Genomic DNA, 20839 nt, shown 5'->3' with positions numbered 1-20839 from the left:
ATAATTTTTTGCTGCCATTTTTCCTAAAGCTCCAGTAAACCAGAATCCCAGCAATGTTACTGACAGTGATGATGGCGGTTTCAATGAAGAATGGGAAGCTCAAAGGGATCGTAATCTGGGGCACCACCAGTCTACTCCAGCATCCAGGGCTGCTGTGCAGGAGCTTCCTGGAGGAGCTTCCCATATGCATGATGATCCTGAGGAAAGTATGTATCTGCTTCCTTAATTAGAGATAAGTCTCAAATGGGACACTATCAGTACCACCAAAGGAATCACTGAATTTAAGAAATAATGAAGTGGCTGCTCAGATGTTAGGCATATTTTTCAAAAGTAAAGGTAAAGGCACTTGGCCAGTGATATAGGCTGTTTCAGAAAAGTGATAGTTTTACTCTTAAGCAAGTGACGATAATAATGATAATCATCATTATCATTATTATTATTAACAGTCTATAATAATATCTTGAGGTATTTCATGTTGCTATTTTGATTAATTAACCAAATTCTGCCCTTCATTCTCAAATGCATGTTAAATTAGTTTTTATAAATCTATTGTTATTTAGCATTTTTTTAAGAAGAGAGAAAGGGAAGTTTGGCTTTTCATCTTTTTTTTTTGGATGTTGTGGGTTACAATTTGTTCATTGATATATTTCTTTCTTTTAAATGAAAGTCTATGTTTCCGAAGTTTTTTGATTTGTGTTAATGTTTGTATTTCCTAAATTCACAACCCTTTTCCTTCTGAGAAAATTTTACATAACTCCAGATACGTAGAAACATAAAATAAATTTACAACTCTTACTGATAACCAGAATTTTGCAACCCCCACATTTAGTTATGAGACCCCATATGGAGTCATGAACCACAATTTAAAAAGCTGAACTTTCAAGGTTATTCAACTAATTTTAAGGAGAAGAAAAGAAATTAAAAATATCAGAAATGCAAATAGCCATGGGTAACATCAGTATCACTTTGTAAGTTAAAGTTTGCAAGCATGGCATTCAAGCCACTTTATCTCCTCTTTGATATTGGTACTTATTGGTACTCTATTGGTACTTATCTGGTGCCTAGGCAGTCAGTAATTATTAAGTGCTTGCTACATACACGTAGGTACCAGGGCTACAGAACAGAAACAGCCTTTGCCCATCAGAAGGAGGGAGGAACATGTATATAGATAAGTAAATATAAAATATATAAAAATCATTTAAGATGTAATATATAATATAAAAATGATAAAATAAAACATGTAAAAATTATCCTTGCTGGGAATAAAGTAGGAAGTTTTACATACTTTGACCATTTCTTTGGTCATTGCAGATTTCTTCTTTTTAAAAAAAATTCATTTTGTTACTCCTTTTTGTTTTTACATTTCAGTCATTTCTGGAGGAAAATAAAGCCCTCCTCCAACCTATCAGACTGAGCCCTCCCATATAATAAAGAAAAAAATAGATCCAGTACCAGAATCTGAAACATATGTAGCATTCTTCCCTAACAGACTGTTTCTCTGCCATGAAGAGAGAGGTATATTTTATTTTTGGTTCCCCAGGACCTCATTAGTTTTTCATTTACCCAGAATTCATCTTTTAGTGATTGTAATTTAATTTAGTATTGTCATTTAATTCATATAAATCATGTTTCTCTGAATTCCTCATTGTCCTCATATATGGCACAGTAACATGTTATTATATTAATATAGCATAGTCTTTCGTCCATTCCCCAATCTTTGGGCACCTATCTTGTTTCCAGTTCTTTGCTACCACAAAGAATTTTTTGGTTTATAATAGACCTTTATTTTCTGTTTTTAGCTTCCTTAGGGCATATATTCCATAGTAGGGTTACTGGATCAAAAGGATCATTAACAGTTTTCTCACATGATTTCACATTGCCATATGGAACATTTGTGCCAATTCACAGTTCCACCAACATTCTTGTCTTCCTATAGCCAATTTAACATTGACTATTCCCAATAGTACAATGAGAATAGTACGTCATCTTTGCTAATTTACAAGGGGAACCTTGGAATCGTTTTACTTTGCATGACTATAAATAATCATTTATAATTTGTAACATTATGAATTTGTAGCAATTTCAGAAATTTTTGGATAATTTGATACATGAATAGGTCAGTAATTCTTGATGTCAGGATTTATGTCATTATAAGTCTTGGAAATCAGCTACACCCAGCAAAAGAACACTGGGAAATGAGTGTGGACCACAACATAGTATTTCTACTCTTTCTGTAATTGTTTGCTTGCATTTTTATTTTTCTTCTTACCTTCTTTCTAAATCTGATTTTTCTTGTGCAGCAAGATAACTATAAATATGTATACATATATTGTATTTAACATATACTTTAACATATTTAACATGTATGGGACTACCTGCCATCTAGGGGAGGAGGGAGGGGAAAGGAGGGGAAAATTTGGAACAGAAGGTTTTGTAAGGGTCAGTGCTGAAAAATTACCCATGCATATGTTTTGTCAACAAAAAGCTATAATAAAAAAAAAAAAGAAAGAAAAAAGAAGTCTTGGAAATCAAACTTTTATTGGTAATATGATACAATTTTTTTTACTCCATAAATTGAAATTATCTATTTAATTTTGTCTTGTCTCCTTTGTCCTTTGGTTAAGAGTTCTTTCTCCTGCCATTGTTAGCTTCTCTTGTTCTTGTCTGGTTTTTTTAATGATTTTATTTATTCAGACTCACTTAACCATTTTGAATGTATTACAACATGTGTTATAACTGTTGAATTAAATCTGATTTCTAATTTCTTTTCATTGTTTTCCAGTTGTTGGGGTTTTTTTTTTTGGGGGGGGGAGTTCTTATCAAAAGGAATTCTTTCAGTCAGTATTTTATATTCTTAAATTTCTTAAAACAGTAGGGTATATTTTTTATTGCATTTAATTCTTGCTTATTTAGTTTGTTCCACTGATCTACTCTTGCTTTTAATGTTCCTTTCCTCATCTTCTCTCCTTTCAGTATACTCCTTGAGATTCTAGACCTTTTATTTTTCAAAAGAATTTGTTAGTGCATTGTTTAGTTCAGTTCTGTATTCTGTAGGCAGTTTTATTATTTTATAATATTATTAAATCTGTAATTTATCATTTTATAAAATTATATTAGCACAACCAGCAATAAGCAGTGAATATTCTCCAATTATTTAATTATCTATATTTCTGTCCATTTCTGTATATCTCTTGCTGCTGCACTTCATTGGCAATATATAAAAATGCTGATGATGGATTTATTTTGTATCCTGCAACTTTGCTAAAGTTGTGAAGTTTCAAGTAGTTTTTTAGTTGATTCTTTAGAGTTCTCTAGGAATACCATCATATCATCTGCAAAGTGTGATGTTTTGGTTTCCTCATTACCTATTCTAATTCCTTTAATTTCTTTTTCTTCTGTTATTGTCAAAACTAACATTTCTAATACAATATTGAATAGTAATGGTGATAGTGGGCAACCTTGTTTCAACCCTGGGAATGGTTCTAGTTTGTCCCTATTACGTATGATGCTTGTTCATGGTTTTAAATAGATGGTACTGATCATTTTAAGGAAAAGTCCATTTATTCTTATACTCTCTAGTGTTTTTAATAGGTATGGGTGTTGGATTTTATCAAGTGCTTTTTCCTGCACCTGTTGAGATAATCATATGATTTTTGTTAGTTTGGTATTATGAGTTATGCTAATAGTTTTCCTAATATTGAACCAACCCCTATATTCCTGGTATAAATCCTACTTGGTCAGGGTGTATTATCCTGGAGATGACTTTCTGTAATCTCTTTGCTAATATTTTATTGAAGATTTTGCATCAATATTCATTAGGGAAATTGGTCTACAATTTTCTTTCTCTGTTTTCACCCTACTTAGTTTAGGTATAAGCACCATATCTGTATCATAAAAGGAATTTGGTAGGACTCCTTGCCCTATTTTTCAAATAGTTTATATACTACTGGAATTTATTGTTCTTTCAATGTTTGGTAGAATTCACATGTAAATACATCTGGCCCTGAAGATTTTTTTATTTTTTTTTAAGGAGTTGATTAATAGCTTGTTCTATGTAATTGAGAATTTATACATGTCCATAAGTCCATTGTCTATTAGTTCATGTACTAGAAATCCAATAATTCCTGCAAGTTTTAAAGTTCTTTAACAGTCTTCTTATCAGTGATGCTCTTTCAGTGTCAGATGTTTCTTAGATTTTCTCCTTTGTTTTGAGGTCTTTTTTTCTGTCTCTCTCTGATGGACAAGGCGAATATGACTCGTTGGCACCCATCTGATTCCTTCTCCATCTGAAGAAATACAAACAAACCCTCTCCCCCAAGCAGTTAACCTATCTAATTTCCTCCTATTTACCACTTTCTAAATCTCTTCTCATCATCTGGCAATTGCACTGGACACAGCCCTGTTGGTTTAAAAGGCCTGTATTCTCCCCAAGTGTAATTCCTTTCTGCCATGTGATTGCTTTTCTCCTGGTAAATCAAATCAGAGTCCTGACCTTATAAAGGCTCTTTGGGTGTAACCTCAGTTGCCATCATGCCCCACCTATCTTTTGATTGATATCTTGGAGCTGGGTTCCACCTCTCATTTCCCTGGGTCAATCTGCATTCTGAGGCCCAGTGGAAGCCCTAGTGACATTTTGGACATGGAGTTTTAGGGCTTCTCTCACCCTGTCTTCTCACTCTATCTCCATATCTTCACTGAGCTCTTAGATGTCCAAGTTTTCCACATTGAAAACATCACCGAGCTCTAGAAGTCCTTTGCCAAGAGGGACCTTGTCTTTCCATGTTCATAATAGTGTGGGTGTAAAAAGTATTTGTTCCCACGGTAGTATAGAGTCTTATGATTTCCTCTAAAGAAGCATCTTTGAGGGGCAGCTAGGTGCCGCAGTGGATAGAGCACCAGCCTTGAATTCAGGAGGACCCAAGTTCAAATGTGGTCTCAGACACTTAACCCTTCCTAGCTGTGTGACTCTGGGCAAGTCACTTAATCCCAGCCTCAGGGCGGGGAAAAAAAGAAACATCTTTGTCTTGTCCCCAGACTTCATTGGCATTTTCCATAGCCAAATATCTGGTCATTATTTCTGTAGCTGCATTTTCTCCAATAGTTCTTTTGACAGCAGTTTGTAGGCTTCCCACAAAATCTGTAAAAGGTTCATTGGGACCTTGCTCTATTTTAGTGAAAGCCCCCCCCAATCTTTCTGTCTAGAGAGGGCACCCCAAGCTTTTATTGCAGCCTTAGCAATTAGTTCATACACTGTCATGGTATAATTAATCTGTTCTGAATTCTCTCCATACTGACCTTCACCAGCTAATTGCTCAAAAGTGAATTGTGTGTTAACTCCTGTTTCCAAATTGCATCTGACTTGACTCTTACATAATTCATGAAACTCCGTAAGCCACAATAAGTTTTGCCCATTTCTAGACATGTCCTTGCTATGGATTTCCAATCATTCGGGATTAGGACTTCATAAGACAAACCATCTAGTAACATTTTAACATAAGCTGATGTGGCCCCATAAAGGGTACAACCTTTTTTCAAATCTTTAATTTTATTCAAATCTAAAGGTGTATATCTTCTCCTTTTTTGACCTAAAGAGTCAATCTCTTCAATCACAGGATATGTATGTATAAAATCACTTACATCCTCTTCCTCTCTCTTAGCCTTAATCAATGCTTTTTCTAATCTTGTCATAGGCTCCTTCTGTTTGTGTTTTTGCCTCTTCCCCTCCTCCTTCTTCCTCCACCCCTGAAGGGTTAATTGAGGGAGGAGATGGGAAATGCTCCTGTTGCTCAGAATTGTACTTAATTTCATTGTTATGTGATTCATCCTTTTGACCTAGTTTAGTTGGATCCTCCACCTCCGGCTCTTTCTTCTTTTCCTTTAGTCAAACAATTTTTAAAGCCACTTGGATTAAATTATAGGTATGAGGTGTATCTTTGGAAATTAAGTTTGGTTTGGAATCATAGTGTTCTCCTAGTTGCTCTCCTACTAATTCCCATTCATCTAGATCCAATTCTTTTTCCAGAGAAGAATAAGGACATATGACCTGCAGAGTTTTTAAAAGTGCAGTGATCTCCTCCAAAATTATAATCAATCCTTGGCTTTTCATAACCTTGATAACGCTCTCTAAACATTTTCTTGAACAGAAACAGAAGGCTGTTTTCTAAACATTTGCCCCATTTCACTGAAATTCTACTTTAGCTCTTTAACAAAGTTTCCTTGTTACTTACACTTATTTCTGGGTCAGAGAGATTTTTCCACTGAGATCTGGATCGGAGGCTTTTCCACTGGAATCAGGATCTTGTTTGTCCCTGTTCGGGCAACCAAAAATGTTATGTCCGGACTAGCTCCTCTGAAGGTCTCAGAATAAGTCCTTGCCCCACGTTGGACGCCAAAATGTAAATGTCCTGTCGTCTCTCAATTGTAATCCTTCTCTGGGAGGAGGTTTCTTTTCTGTATAATCTTTTCCTCTGTGAGCAGGTTTCTTGGGAGGCTTCTGGAGCCTTCCCCTCCAAAAGTATGAGATTGCTGGACTTGCGAATCCATGGGACGTCTTCTCTTTGACTCAAGACTGTTCTTCAGACTCAATGTTGCCTCTTTTTATCCTCCCAGAAAATGGGCTTGTGAGTACTGCAGGGGCTTTTGGGAACTCCTTCAACCAATGAACTTGCTTCTTTAAAGTATTCCTTTCAAAGGTGAAAACTCCTTTAAAGGTTTGTACTAAAGGTGTGAATTCTGAGCTAGAGAATTGTTAAGAACCAACTTAGCACTTAGTAAGAACCTAACGTATTTCTTTTTCTAAAATGGGACTATTTAAGTAACTTATTTCCTCTTCTATTAACCTGGGCAATCTATGTTTTTGTAGATATTCCTCCATTTCACTTAGATTATCAAATTTGTTGCTATGTAGTTGGGTAAAATAACTTCTAATTATTGTTCTAATTTCCTCTTCATTGGTGGAAAGTTCTCCCTTCTCATTTTTTAGATTAACAATTTGATTTTCCTCTCCTTTTTCTGATCAAATTTACCAAAGGTTTATCTATTTTACTGTTTTTTTCATGAAACCAACTCTTAGTTTTACTTATTAATTCAGTTTTTTTCAATTTTCAATTCAAATTGATTCAATTTTATTAATCTCTCCTTTTATTTTCAGAATTTCAAATTTGATATTGCGTTTAGGGTTTTTAATTTGTTCTTTTTCTATGTTTTTTTTAGTTTTGTAAGCCCAATTCATTGATCTCTTCTTTCTCTATTTAATGCAAGTAAGCATGTAGAGATAAAAAATTTCTCCTAATAATTGTTTTGGCTATAGTTGTCTCATTATTGTCATTTTCTTGGATGAAGTTATTGATTGTGTCTGTGATTTGTGTTTATCTATTCATTCGTTAGGATTAGATTAGGAATGTTAATTCTTAATGAAGACATTTGGATGTATTAGGAAATATTCTGTAATGCTAATCCAGAAATCCCAGTTCTGTTCTTGGTCTCTTCTCTGGATTGCTGTTCTCTCTTTGAATCTATGAGCATCCTGCATTCTAAACCTCTAAGCCATCTCTGTTTCAACTATTTCTTTATCTATGATGTAGTTAGTACCTTTATATACATCTTCATTTTTTAGAATCTGATCTTAAATATCTAAACCTCATCAGTATAGGTCAGAGCAAGTCCTCAGTCTTATCCCATTGCTTGTTTCTGTAGGGTCATTTCACAATTCTATCAGATCATTCACTTCTAGGAAGCATTATCCAACTCCCATTTCTCTCTCTCTGATTACTTCTCTCCTCTATCCTAATCCCCCCCCATCCCCATCTCACTGTAATCTATTCTTACTCTCCTGCCACTCCCAAAAGGAGGAGAGTGAAAGTATAATTTTGGGGTTCCCTTGTTCCATCTTCTTCTCTATGTAGGAGGAATTCCTCTGTATTATTCTACCAACTAGTATTGATTGATTTATTAAAAAGAATAAGATTTTCCCCCCTTGATATATTAAGTCATTTCTTATATCTACTTTCTTCCTGATTTTTCCTGTTTACATATTTTAGATTTCTTTGGCCAAGTGTAGGATTTTTTTTTTTGTCTTCCTACAGATATCGTATATTGACTTATTGTTTTATTTCCTTTTTAAAAATGTATTCTATTTGGTCAGTTTGCATGTTGAATTCTCATCTTACCTCTAATTTGTTTTAAAGAAATGGTTCTAATTCTTCCCTTTCGTTCAAAACATATTATTCTTTTTTTAAAAAAAAATTATTTACAAAACCATATGCATGGGTAATTTTTCAACATTGACTTTTCCAAAAGCTTTTGTTCCAAATTTTCCTCTCCTTCCCCTCACCTCCTCTTCTAGATGGCAGGTAGTCCAATCCATGTTAATTATGTTAAAATATATGTTAAATCTAATACATGTATGCGTATTTATATAGTTATCTTGCTCCATAACAAAAATCAGATCTAGAAAGAAAAAAAAAAAACCTGAGAAGGAAAATAAAAATACAAGTGGACCAAAACAGAAAGAGTGGACATGCTATGTTGTGGTCCACACTCACTTCCCACAGTTCTCTCTCTGGGTGTAGCTGATTCTCTTCATTACTGAACAATTGGAACTGGCCTGAAATTACCTCATTGTTGAAAAAAGTCGCATCTATCAGAATTGACCATCCTGTAATCTTGTTGTTGACGTGTACAATGATCTCCTGGTTCTGCTCATTTCACTTGGTATCAATTCATGTAAATCTCTCAGGTCTCTCTGAAATCATCCTGCTGGTCGTTTCTTACAGAACAATAATATTCTATAATATTCATATACACAGTTTATTCAGCCATTCTCCAGTTGATGAGCATTCACTCAGTATCCAGTTTTTTGCCCAAAAGGGCTGCCACAAATATTTTTGCACATACAGGTCCCTTTTCTTCCTTTAAGATCTCTTTGGAATACAATCCCAGTAGTAACACTGCTGGGTCAAAGGGCATATATGCACAGTTTGATAACTTTTTGAGCATAGTTCCAAATTGCTCTCCAGAATGGTTGGATCCATTCATAGTTCCACTAACAATGTATCAGTGTTCCAGTTTTCCCACATCCCCTCCAACATTCATCTTTTCCTGTCATCTTAGCCAATCTGAGAGGTGTGTAGTGGTATCTCAGAGTTATCTTAATTTGCATTTCTCTGATCAGTGGTCATTTGGAGCACCTTTTCATGTGACTAGAAATAGTTTAAATTTCTTTGTTGGAAAATTGTCTTCATATCCCAAAGCATATTATTCTTGTTTGGCAACTGATATTTATTTTTTAGGGATGGTATATTTCAGTTTTTCCTTTGATTGCTTTTAAATACAAAATAATCTGGTACTTTGATTGATTTTCTCAGGAATCTGAAAGGTTTTTTTCCTTTGCAGACTGTTATAAAATTTGTTATTTGATGTAGCAATGAATTTTGATTATGATTTCCTTAGGTGAATTAAAAATAGATTTTTCTATTGGCGTTCTATAGATTCTTTCAGTTTGAACAATGTTTTGGGAAGTTTTTTCCATACAAATCGTTTGAAATTTGGTTTTAGATTTTCTTTTAACTATTTTTTGAAAACCCTATCATTCTTAATCTCTTTATATCATTTTCTCAAGTTTTGGTATTCTTGTTTTAAAGAGTGTTCATCCATTTTTCTAATTTTTTTGTCCCTTAAGTTGCCATTCTGCCCTGGTATATTTGATCTCCAATTTATTATCCTTTTTCAAACTCTCTGTATTTATGCAGAACATCTCTTTTTTCTTTCAATTTTCTAATCTGTTAGATTTACTGATTCCCTCCTTGAAAACTCTTCAAAAATGTTACAAATTAGATGCCCAGGTAGAGGGAATTTTCTCATTGGAAATTCCTTATACTGTAATACTGAAATCTCTCTTGAATTATATTTCAAACGCTGCTAAATTTGATGAGGCCAAAAGTCAAGAAAAGTATCCAGTTGTCATAAGTAGAATATTGTTTTCTGATGAAGAAATTAATTTAAAAATTTATAGACTGCTAGTGTTCCTAGATGATTACTTTCAAAATTTAATAATAAAACCTGACATTTATATAATATTATAAAATTCCTAAAGCAGTTTATATTATTTGATCCTTACAATATTCTTATGAGGCCAATACTATAGATAATATTTCAATTTTATAAATGAGGAAACTAGTTCAGAGAAGCTATAGATAGAACTTATAAGTATGGGAGATAGAATATTTGACCTTTGATGTTACAGGTACATCTTGATCATTTAAAATGAATTGCCTTGTTTATTTAGACTAGAATTGTGATTTTTTTTTTCATTGATATTGAAAACTCCAGTAGGGAAACATCCTCTACCAGATCAGCATCTAATCTGAACTTGAGCATCTTGGAGAATGACCTAATGTACTAAATATTATTTGAGTTACAGGTTAAACAGCCTTTATTTGTCCAAAGGCTGAAAATTGAGGGGAAAATAGAGATGCTTAGTTCAAGACTTAGATCACTACCAACTGTACTGGATCTCTAGGTATCCTTGGGAACCTAATCTATTCAGTTCTTTCAACTTCTGAGCTCTCTTGAGAGAATACAAATTTATCTCAAAAGCTTCAAACAAGGCTATGCTTCATAACTCATTTAGCTGTTCACTGAGGAGTTATCTGTCTTTCTTCTGTGTGTATTCTGAACCTCTTTTTCAGGGCACATTAATCAAATCAGTGATATACTAAGGCTTTCTGAATGACTTTATGATGTGATTGCACTATAGATCAACTTGCCTGGCGCATTCTCTCTTCTTTGGACACCACTCCTCTAAAAATGCTGTCTCCCCTTATGAGAATATAAATTTCTTGAGGACAAAAATGTTTTTAATTTGTATCCTTTTTTCAGAGCATCTATAAAATGAAAGGAGTAGGATTAAATGGTTTCTTAAGGGCCCTTTGATCTTTGAGCTTGCTGCCCATTACTTAGTATAGTGCTTGACATATTGTAAACTCTAACTAAATACTTTTTCATTCATTCATGGAGGAGAAGGGGAAAAATAACATTGATTTTAGCACTTTTTTAGTCATTGGTAACTTATAAGAAAGTTATTTAGTAAAATGAGGGACAGTTGAATCAGATACTATGCACTGAAAGAATGCGTAGTAAGGAAGCAGATTATAAGTGTTGGCTATTTATTGTAAGAATTTGATCATGTCCGGAAGAAGGGATGAGAATTGCATTTCAAATTTGACATATCTGGGAGTTGGTATAACAGTGCAATAAAAAACTATTAGCCACATCAAGCAAATTGTCTTCTGATATCTTTAGTATTTCAAAAGATTTAGTGCACATCTTAATCTATACTTTCTTAACTGATGCAAAGACCACCATGTCTTAAGTCATGAGATGTTTTAAACAAAACATTCAACACCAAGTGACTTACTTTCTAGAAGTGAATGTATTTAATGAGACTGATCCACTGAGCCCATTCTTTTGAAGCCTTTTCAATTTGTTTAGAACTTCCTAGAGTTTATCCACATCTGACATAGCCTTTAAGAACTCAAGTCACCTCTGCCCTATGAACATTGAAGTAAGATTTTATTAGAGGCTTCTCCCAACACTTGGAAATAGAAATAATTAATTCACCATGTCACATCACTTAATAGTGAAATTCAAGTTGCCTTCTGTGCCATCAGTTGATTATCTTTGTCAAGCATAAACATCAATTACGAGGAAATTAAGTCCCTTAGTTTTTTTCTCTTAAAAATAACTTGTCCCTTCGATTGTTTGACTAGAGAAAGAGATTTGATGAATTGCTGTTTTTGGGGGGGTTTTGTTGTTGTTATTTACTTTTTATCTTCATTTCTAAGTCACTAATAACTTTTGTTTCAGTGTTATTCCCTGAGAAGATTGATTGCCCAGCTTTTTCCTGAGGAATCAAACATAGAGAAAAGGCTTACTTAGCTGTCAGTGATATATAAAATGGGAATTACATGATTGTCAAACTAATTTATTACCCTATCTTGAACTTAGATATTTTCAGTAGTTCAAACCTTTGGTTTAAGTTGTGAGTTCACACAAATTTCAGCTGTGTTTTACTATGTTAGCTGCTCTCTGTAACAATCAGGAAATTTTTATTTTTTATTTTTTATTTTTTTATCTTCTAAGCACTGATACCCATTTTATTGTAGTATTGATCATAGATCTCTATCTTGATACTGTCTTGATAGGAATAAAAGTAAAACTTGGAAGTCAGTTCCTTTAATAAAATAAGAAATTATGTAGACTAATGACATCAAACTTATGCCCTGCAAAATCACTGAATCAGAATAAAATCTAATTGGGGAATGTTTAAAAAAAATAAACAAATACAATACAATAAATATGGCTTTAGTTTGTAGTTTTAAAAATTAATTTGTGACCTTTAGGGATCTATTTCTGTTTGAGTTTGACACCATTGATATTCACTTATAACTTTTAGCATTTTCCTTGGGATTATGAATTCGGTTGAACATAAATATTTAAGTGTTCCACATTTGCAGCTTCCCATCTCTTTAAAGAAGTGAGGGAAATATCTTTTTATCTTTTATCTTATTTATTTATTTTTTGATTAAAGCTTTTTATTTTCAAAAGATATGGGTAGATAATTTTCAACATTCACCATTGCAAAACCTTATTTTCCAAATCTTTTTTTTCCTTCTCTTCTCCCCACCTTTTTCCTTAGATGGCAAGTAATCTAATATATTAAACATGTGCAGTTTTCTATACATATTTCTACAATTATCATGGTGCACAAGGAAAAATCAGATAAAAAAGAAAAAAGAAAACAAAATGCAAGCAAACAACAATTTAAAAAGTGAAAATACTGTGTTGTTATTCACACTCAGTCCTAGTGCAAATGGCTCTCTTGATCACAAAACCATTAGAAATGGCCTGAATCATTTCACTGTTGAAAAGAGCCACATCTATCAGAATTGATCGTCTAAATAAAAGTATTAACAGAAATTTTGATCAAACTTTCTGAAGACAAAGTTTAATTCACTGTTTTACTACATTAAATATTCACCATTTGGTGAGCTAAGCATATACATGTGTGTGCATGTTCACACACACACCCCTCCATTCTGTGATGAGGTACCAGAGTTTGTAAATTCTGCTTATAATTATATATACATACATATACACACATATGGATTGGTTTTTGTTGTTGTTGAAATAGTGAGTGTATGGAGGCAAAGTGGTAGTGAGGGAAGATAGTGGTAGTGATGGAGAAAAAATAGAGTTATTAAAACATTTTTTTAAGTGCACAGGAGAGAATAGAGGGAAGATAATAAGGAAGATAGTTTTGAAAGTGCTCTGTAGAAGTTACTGCAAAATTTATTTTTTTAAAAAGCAAGATATATAAACTGAAAAAAATTAGTTTCATATGAAATCTTTTTGTGATCTGATATATGTACTACTTTGAGATTTCATTTAAAAGTTTTTTAAAAGAGGGAAGAAAAACTATTGTCCTCAAACTTCTCAGTAAATTCCTCTGAATTACCATATAACTTACCTGTTTTTCCCATGTCATATTTGATCTTCTGGTTAGTGTCTGGTTTTACAATATGTTTCAACGTATTTTCTCTCCCTCATTATTAACTTCCTTGGTCAAAACACCAAGTTTCTAGATAAACATGCTATTCCTTTTTTTTTTTCCCTTTTCAAAAAAAAATTATTTTCTTTTAAAAAATAGAATAAGAGAAAAGAAAAAGAGAAAAGGAATATAAAACAAGAAAATATTGTCATGTGCCCTGCAGAACACCAGGAAGGATTCAAAATATGTAACAACAACTTATCAGATCAAGAAAATGTATGTGTGTATAAATATATATATATTAGTAGAAGAAATTATATTCATGAGTGTCCCATCTTTTCTTTACTTTGTTCTTTGTTCTTTGCTGTTCACCTTTTTTTACTTTATTCTTTTTTTCTCCCTTTTATATACCTCTCACCATTCCCAAGCAGGCTATAGTTAAAAAAAAAAAAAAGGATCTATTTATATATTCATATATACATATACGCACACACATCCCCATATAGAGACACACATATCTTTCCTAACCCTGCTAACTCTTTGCTTTAATTCTGCTTCTAACTTGCTTTGTTATTACTTAACCTTTCCACATCCATTGCTTTTATATATATAGTGTGGCTCATTTAACCCATTCCTGATTTGAGTAGGTTTTTAGAACTATAAACCCTTCTCCCCCACTAATGCCCCACTAATATTCTATGTCTATTCTTTCTCTGTACCTCATTTGTATAATGTAATTACTATTTTTACCTAAAACTCTGTCCCAGTCTTTCTTTTGAGCTGTCCTATTGTTGTCAATCTCAAAACATAGGTGTTCATTCCCCATGTTAAAAAAAAAAAATGTCCATGTTGAGTTCCTTGAAATCGATCTTTAATATTGGTTCTTATAGGTTAAATTTTCTATTAAGTTCAGATTTGCTTGATAGAAAGTTCTGAAAATCTGTAAATTCATTGAATGTCCATTTTTTTTCTCATTCAATATAATTTTGCTGCATATGATATTTTGGCCACAGGCCTAGTTCTTTTTGATTGTTGGTAGATATGATTCCAGGACCTGTGGTCTTTTATTGTGACTGCTAATAAATCCTGTACGATTCCAATTGTAGTTCCAGTGTATTTGAATTGGTTTTTTCTTGTTTCTTGCAAAATTTTCTCTTTCATCTGGGATTTTTGAAATTTAGCAATAATGTTCCTATGTATTTTCCACATAGAATTTTGTTGAGATGGTGATTGGTGAATTTTTTCTATTTCTACTTTCCCCTCATGTTCTTTCACTCCAAGCCAATTTTCTTGGATTATTTTAAAATAAGATCTTTCACATTTTGTTCTATTTTTTCATTCTTTTATGATTTGTTTTGTTATTTCTTGGTTATTTTCATCTTTGAGATTCTGTTGATTAACTTTTTTTTTTTCATAATTTTCTTGTTTTGTTTTGGTTTTTTAATGGTTTTTAGTTTAGGTCTCTTCCCCCCCCCCCCCAATATCTCATTTGATTTTTAAATTCTTTTTTAAGTTTTTCATGAATTATCTCTGAGCAGAGAGCCATTTCACATCACTCTTTGGGGGTTGAAGCTTTTTTTATTTCAGTGTGCTCCTTTGAAGATGAACCCCAGTCTTCCCTGTTCCCATAGTATGTTTATATGGTGGGGTTCTTTCTTCTTTGCTGGTTCATTTTTTTTCCAATAAGAGGCATTAGTGTAAGCGCTTCTAATTCTGGGGTGGCAGTGGGAGTGGGGGTGCTTCTGGCTTCACCTCAGCTCTCCCTCCTGACCAGGAACCGATCTTGCGTACTGGCCCCTGCCCCTCCCCCCTCTGCACTCACTGGGTGCTGGTTCCTTCTCACTCAGGGCTGAGTCTCAGGAGCACAACTGGGCCTGGCTGTCCTAATCAGTCAAGGTACACTGCGTTTTCCTGGACTCAGACCCCAACTCCACAAATGGTCCAGGAGATGAAAGTTTCCATGACTCCTTCAGCCACACCCTGCTTACCCCTAAGACTGCCACTTATTTCTATGGAGCTAGCCTGGAGGTGTTGGCACTTTACTTGGGTTAATCTCCACCTCTAGTCTTTCTTTCAACCTTCTTCTACATTCTTCTTGGATTGTTTCAGGAAGACCCCTGTTTTACCCCAAGTCTTTCACCAGTCTGTGTTCTCCCTGAGGTGCAAATTTGTTCTATTTGGGGTGGAAATCTGGAGAGCTTGAAATGTACTGAATTACTCCACCATCTTCTTAGAATCCTCCCCCCAAATGTGGTATTCCTGATTCTTTTGAGATACGTTCTTTCTTAAGCCAGAGCAGTCAGCAGTACCTTGTAAAGAGTTTGGAGCCAGATAACCTAAGTCCAAATCCCAGCTCTCCTTTTTTGCTACCTGAGTATCTTTAACTTCACTGGGCGAGTCTAGATTCTCGAGTGGAAGCCCACTGCATCCTTGGCATGTATCCTGGAATTTCTTTTATACTTTCAGTAATCTCCTCCTTAGCTCTTAAGGGTTCAGTAATTCTCTCTGTGCAGTTAGCTCCCAGGCATACACGGCTGTGTCATCACCACTTGAGCTTCAGTCCTCTATTGCTTGTTGGACATCTCCGTTTGGATATGCCATAGACATTTCAAACTCGACACATCCTAAATAGAGTTCATTATCTTTCTGCCTAAAGCCACCTCTATACCTAACTTGTCTGTTTTTGTTGAGAGTACTGTTGAGAAGTCATCCAGCTTCTTAAGGTTGGTGTTATACTTAATCTTCATTTTATCTCCCTGTTCCTCCTCTCCTCCTACCCCCAATTTGAAAGTCTGGTCAGATTTAATTCCACAACATGTCATATTTCTCCTCTTCTTTTTACTCACGTAGCCACAATCCTTATTAAAGCTCTCATTACTGCACTGTTGTATTAGCTTCCAAATTAGTCTCCTTGCTTCCAGTCTGACCCTCTCTAATCCAGCAGCCAAATTTATTTTCTTGGTGTATAGATCTGACTGTATCACTCTCATTTAAGATGCTTCATTGGCTTCATTTTGCCTTCAGAGATGACATACAGATTCCTTGCTTTGACACTTGAGTCTTTTACAATCTGCATATATGTAATTTCTAGCCTGATTACACATTTTTCTCCCAATCTATGTTCCAACCAAATAGATTTGCTTGCTGTTTATCATGCATAACATCACTACTTTCATCTTCATGCCTTTTTGCTGATTATCATGCACTTGGAATGTCTTCCTCCTCACTGTTTCTTAAAATCTTGATGGCTCACTTCAAATGCCATTCTCTACAGGAAGCGCCTTTACTGATCCTCCAGTGCTTAATTTCTCTCCTCCCTCCCTATAAAGAATTACTTGAGCATATTTGGTATCTGTGTACACGTTGTTTCCCTCTGGTAGAAAAATAAACTCCTTGAAGGCAGGAAGCATTTTGTTTTCTCCTTGTGTCCTAACACTGTCATGCTTTGCACCTCATGAACACTTAATAATAAATGCTTCTTGAATTGGACTTGTCAATTTCCTATTTAAAATGTCATCATACAGATATGTTACAATTTTCTTCTGGCAGTGTCATTAATCATAATGCAGGGCAGATTACATTTACTAAAGCTGAAGTTAATTATACTATATGTGTTTTCCACAGCATTTCACACAAATTCTAAATAACAGCCTTCTTTTTTGTCTCCTAGTACCATCTTGTTAAAAGGATTCGATTTTACTTATGTCATTCATCAGTAACACTTTTTAAAGAGGATTCAGTTTTCTTGTGTCATACACCTGCTCCTTACCCTTTTCCAGCTTAGTAAGCATTATTGATTTGCTTAAATGGCAACAAAGCATGATTATCTAATTAAACAGAAATCCTAAAGTTTAAAATACTAATTTTTTAAAAGTATATATTGTTTTCATATTTTCTTCAATTGAGACCTTTGGGCAAATATATTTCTTCATGTTACTAATCTCTTCTTTTCAGGGGGAGTAAAGCTTGGACTAGGAGATTTCATTTTCTACAGTGTTCTGGTTGGCAAAGCCTCAGCAACAGCTAGTGGAGACTGGAACACAACAATAGCCTGTTTTGTAGCCATATTAATTGTAAGTATAACCTAACAAATTATATCCCTATGGCTGCAGCATAATAGTCATGTGGGGAAGTAGCTATGCTAGAGAGCTGTTTTAAAGAAGATAATCAGAAGTCAGTTATGTTCAGAGAACTGTATTCTAAATTTTTTATAAAGTTCAAGTGGTGTCATTTTTAACAGCTTTGTGCCACAATTTTTGGCCAGCTTTTAGAATATAATGATTATAGATCTACATGACTGTCATTTTTTTGATAGTACAAAAAGATGAGCACTGATTTTTTTTTTTTTTTTTTTTAGAAATAATTAGAATTAAATGACTTGCCCAGGGTCACACAGCTAGTAATTAAGTATCTGAGGGTAGATTTGAACTCAGAACCTTTTGACTTCAGGACTAGTGATCTATCCACTGTGCCATCTAGCTGCCCCCCTAAGCACTGAATTTTCCACTTATATGTTTTGAGCAAATTAATTTCATATGATATTTTTGTTTGCTAATTTTTCTATGAAATATACCATCTTTGTTGTGCATGTGTTAGCATGATGAGATATTACAGAAGCCACCTGTTAGTGGCTGCTGGGGATCTACTTCTGACCAGCAGAATAGATCCCATCATGTGAGAGGATGATAACGTTACAAAGAGACTGAGAGGCAGTTGCTGTCTCTGATCTCTCTCCTCTTCCCTCTTGCTTCCATTTATTTCATGCTTAATTCACAAGCAACATCTTCCTCAGTAAAGGCTGCTTTGCATTTCCTTCAGGAATGTTATGATTTACAACTCTGGAGGCTTTCAGAGAACCATCCGCCCCTTAATGGTACAGTTCCCTTTATTTAACCCTTTACAGGCTTCCTGGGTTTTGCACTTGGGCATGGTCCCTTAACAATGAGAACCTTAATTTATATTATTAAATTTTGTTGTTGTTCAGTCTTTTCATCCATCTCCAATTCTTTCTGACTTATTTTGAGTTTTCTTGGCAAAAGATACTGGAGTGCTTTACCATTTTCTTCTTTAGCTCATTTTACACATGAGGAAATTTAATTGCTTACAGTCATATAGCTAATAAATAATCCAGGACCAGATTTGAACTCAAGTCTTCCTGACTCTGGGCCTCATGCTCTATCCATTGGGCTAGCTAACTGCCCTCCATTATTAAATCTACTTTAAAATACCTACTATAATCACTAGAAATTTGTTTTTGCTTTTTTCTTCAGAGGAAATTTCATGCTGCATATCCTTTCCTCCCAAATTTTGTATTTAACTTTTAAATAGCTAAGGAAGAGAATGAATTGTACAAATTACTTTGAGTTTCACAGAAAACTTGATTGTTTTCTCTAAACATAACCCTTGTTTCTAGTTTATCCCATTAACATCACTTCTCCTTATAACATAGAGCACAAATGGATTGTCCAAGTCAGCTTCAATAAAATTCCAGGAGCTGAAGTCTTTTTAGAAAGGAAAAGTCCATTTCTTACTGTTAGAAGTGGTAGAATTTAATGATTTGTGTTCTCAAGCACTGAAATGTTATCAGGCCAATCTGAAGATTGTAAAAATTTCAAGTACTTTATGTCAATTAAATTTTTCCTTTTGAAAAATTTGTTTCAATTTTATTTTTGTTTAAAATGGTGTGTGTATATGAAATAGACTGAATCATTGTAACTAGGTTGCTGTAAATCAGTGAAATGAGTTTTGTTTTATTTTATACTAGGATCCTCAAAAAGTTTTATGATGACTTTCTTCTACAGTATTAAAAAATTAGGATTTCTAAAATTTAACCTAAAAAAAGTGTTCAATTGTAAATGATTACATAAAGCAAAACCTCCCAAGTTCCATAACAACATTGAATTGTAAAGTGGTTACATAAGTGCATTTCAGCTTATGGCTTCTTTCTACTTTTTCTGCAGGGTTTGTGCCTTACCTTACTGCTTCTCGCCATCTTCAAGAAAGCATTACCTGCTCTTCCAATCTCCATTACCTTTGGGCTTGTTTTCTATTTTGCCACAGATTATCTTGTGCAGCCTTTTATGGACCAGCTAGCATTCCATCAATTTTATATTTAGCACATTAAAAATTGGAATCCCATGGATTTTTCTCCTCTGACTGTAGTAAAATCTGGAGAGGACAAAAAAAAATTTTCCTCCTCTTCATGGAATAGTTTCAAGATTCCCAGATGGATTCATTGCAACTTTCTCCCAGTTTTTTGTGAGAACTTGCCTCCCTGAACATTGAAAGGCAGTAAATGGTTTTAAATGTTGATTCTTAATTTTTTTTTTTTTTTTTTCTACAAGAAGTCATCTGGATTTGTGGAATAGAAATAAGAGGAAGACAATAGGCCAAAAAGTTGCTAATGCTTCCACCAGCAATTTATCCCTTGGTAACAGGTAGATATTACCAACACTACAGACTCTCAGGACTACTATTGCCAAGAGGTTAAATGAGGGAAGTTGTTAAACCAAACAGTAATCTTTATCTGAACCCACATGTTGAAAAAATCAACCTAATAAATTTGTGTTAGTTAAGTGTTGAGCTGTTTGGGTGTATCATCAGGTGGACAGACATCTGCAGCCAATTGGAATGGAAAAAAGGGAGGCAGCTTGCCACTTCCAGATTTTTATGCTAGAAGTTCAAGCCATTTTCAAGTAAAAGAATCTCTTCCACCTTGGGTCAAGCCAGGTGCTTAGACAGATTTTAATGTTTTTTTTTTGTTGTTGTTGTTGTTCTGAAGCACTGAAGTTTTATCACTTTTCACTTTCACCATTTCTTCTCAACCTCAATCTAAAGTAAAAAACAAAAACAAAACAAAAAAACAAAAAACAACTAGTCCATCTCAAAGGACTTTGGTTCAAGATTCAGTAGCTCTTATGGTAAGGGGACTATTCAAAACTTGCTCCTCACCAGCATTCTCAAAATGCTTTGGCTATTCAACTAAATTTCTGTCCGTCCTTGCTGTGATGGCAGCACTCAATTAATCTTTGTTTTTCAACAGGTACAGCATTTCAAGTTCACTTTTTCCCACATACCTTCCATATTTTTCCCCTTCACTCCAAATTGCATGTAATTCTTCTAAGACAGATAATCCATCATAGTAATGGATGGATGACCCATTTATTTTAGGATTTAACTCAAGCATGCTTATAAATTGCTGCAGTTAATCTTTTGTAATTTCTTCATTATTATACAGACTCCATCCAAAGTTTGTGGCCAAAAGCTGGGGAATTAAATAATATGATGCTT

General features: G+C 34.2%; 1 protein-coding gene across 4 annotated transcripts in view; it reads left to right on the top strand.

Moving 5' to 3' along the window:
• The window catches only part of PSEN1 (presenilin 1), a 72278-nt gene extending 52149 nt beyond the window's left edge, over positions 1–20129 (top strand). For all 4 annotated transcript variants that reach the window (XM_074290097.1, XM_074290099.1, XM_074290096.1 and 1 more), the window contains exons 9-11: positions 30–206; positions 17504–17622; positions 19510–20129. In XM_074290097.1, coding sequence (XP_074146198.1) covers positions 30–206; positions 17504–17622; positions 19510–19665 — 452 coding nt within the window. In that variant the 3' untranslated portion in view covers positions 19666–20129. The remainder of the gene's footprint in view (positions 1–29; positions 207–17503; positions 17623–19509) is intronic.
• The last annotated feature ends 710 nt before the right edge of the window (positions 20130–20839 follow it).

The sequence above is a fragment of the Sminthopsis crassicaudata genome, chromosome 2 (genome assembly GCF_048593235.1).
Source record: "Sminthopsis crassicaudata isolate SCR6 chromosome 2, ASM4859323v1, whole genome shotgun sequence".
Classification (NCBI taxonomy): Eukaryota; Metazoa; Chordata; class Mammalia; order Dasyuromorphia; family Dasyuridae; genus Sminthopsis; species Sminthopsis crassicaudata.
This window is presented reverse-complemented; position numbering and strand designations above follow the sequence as displayed.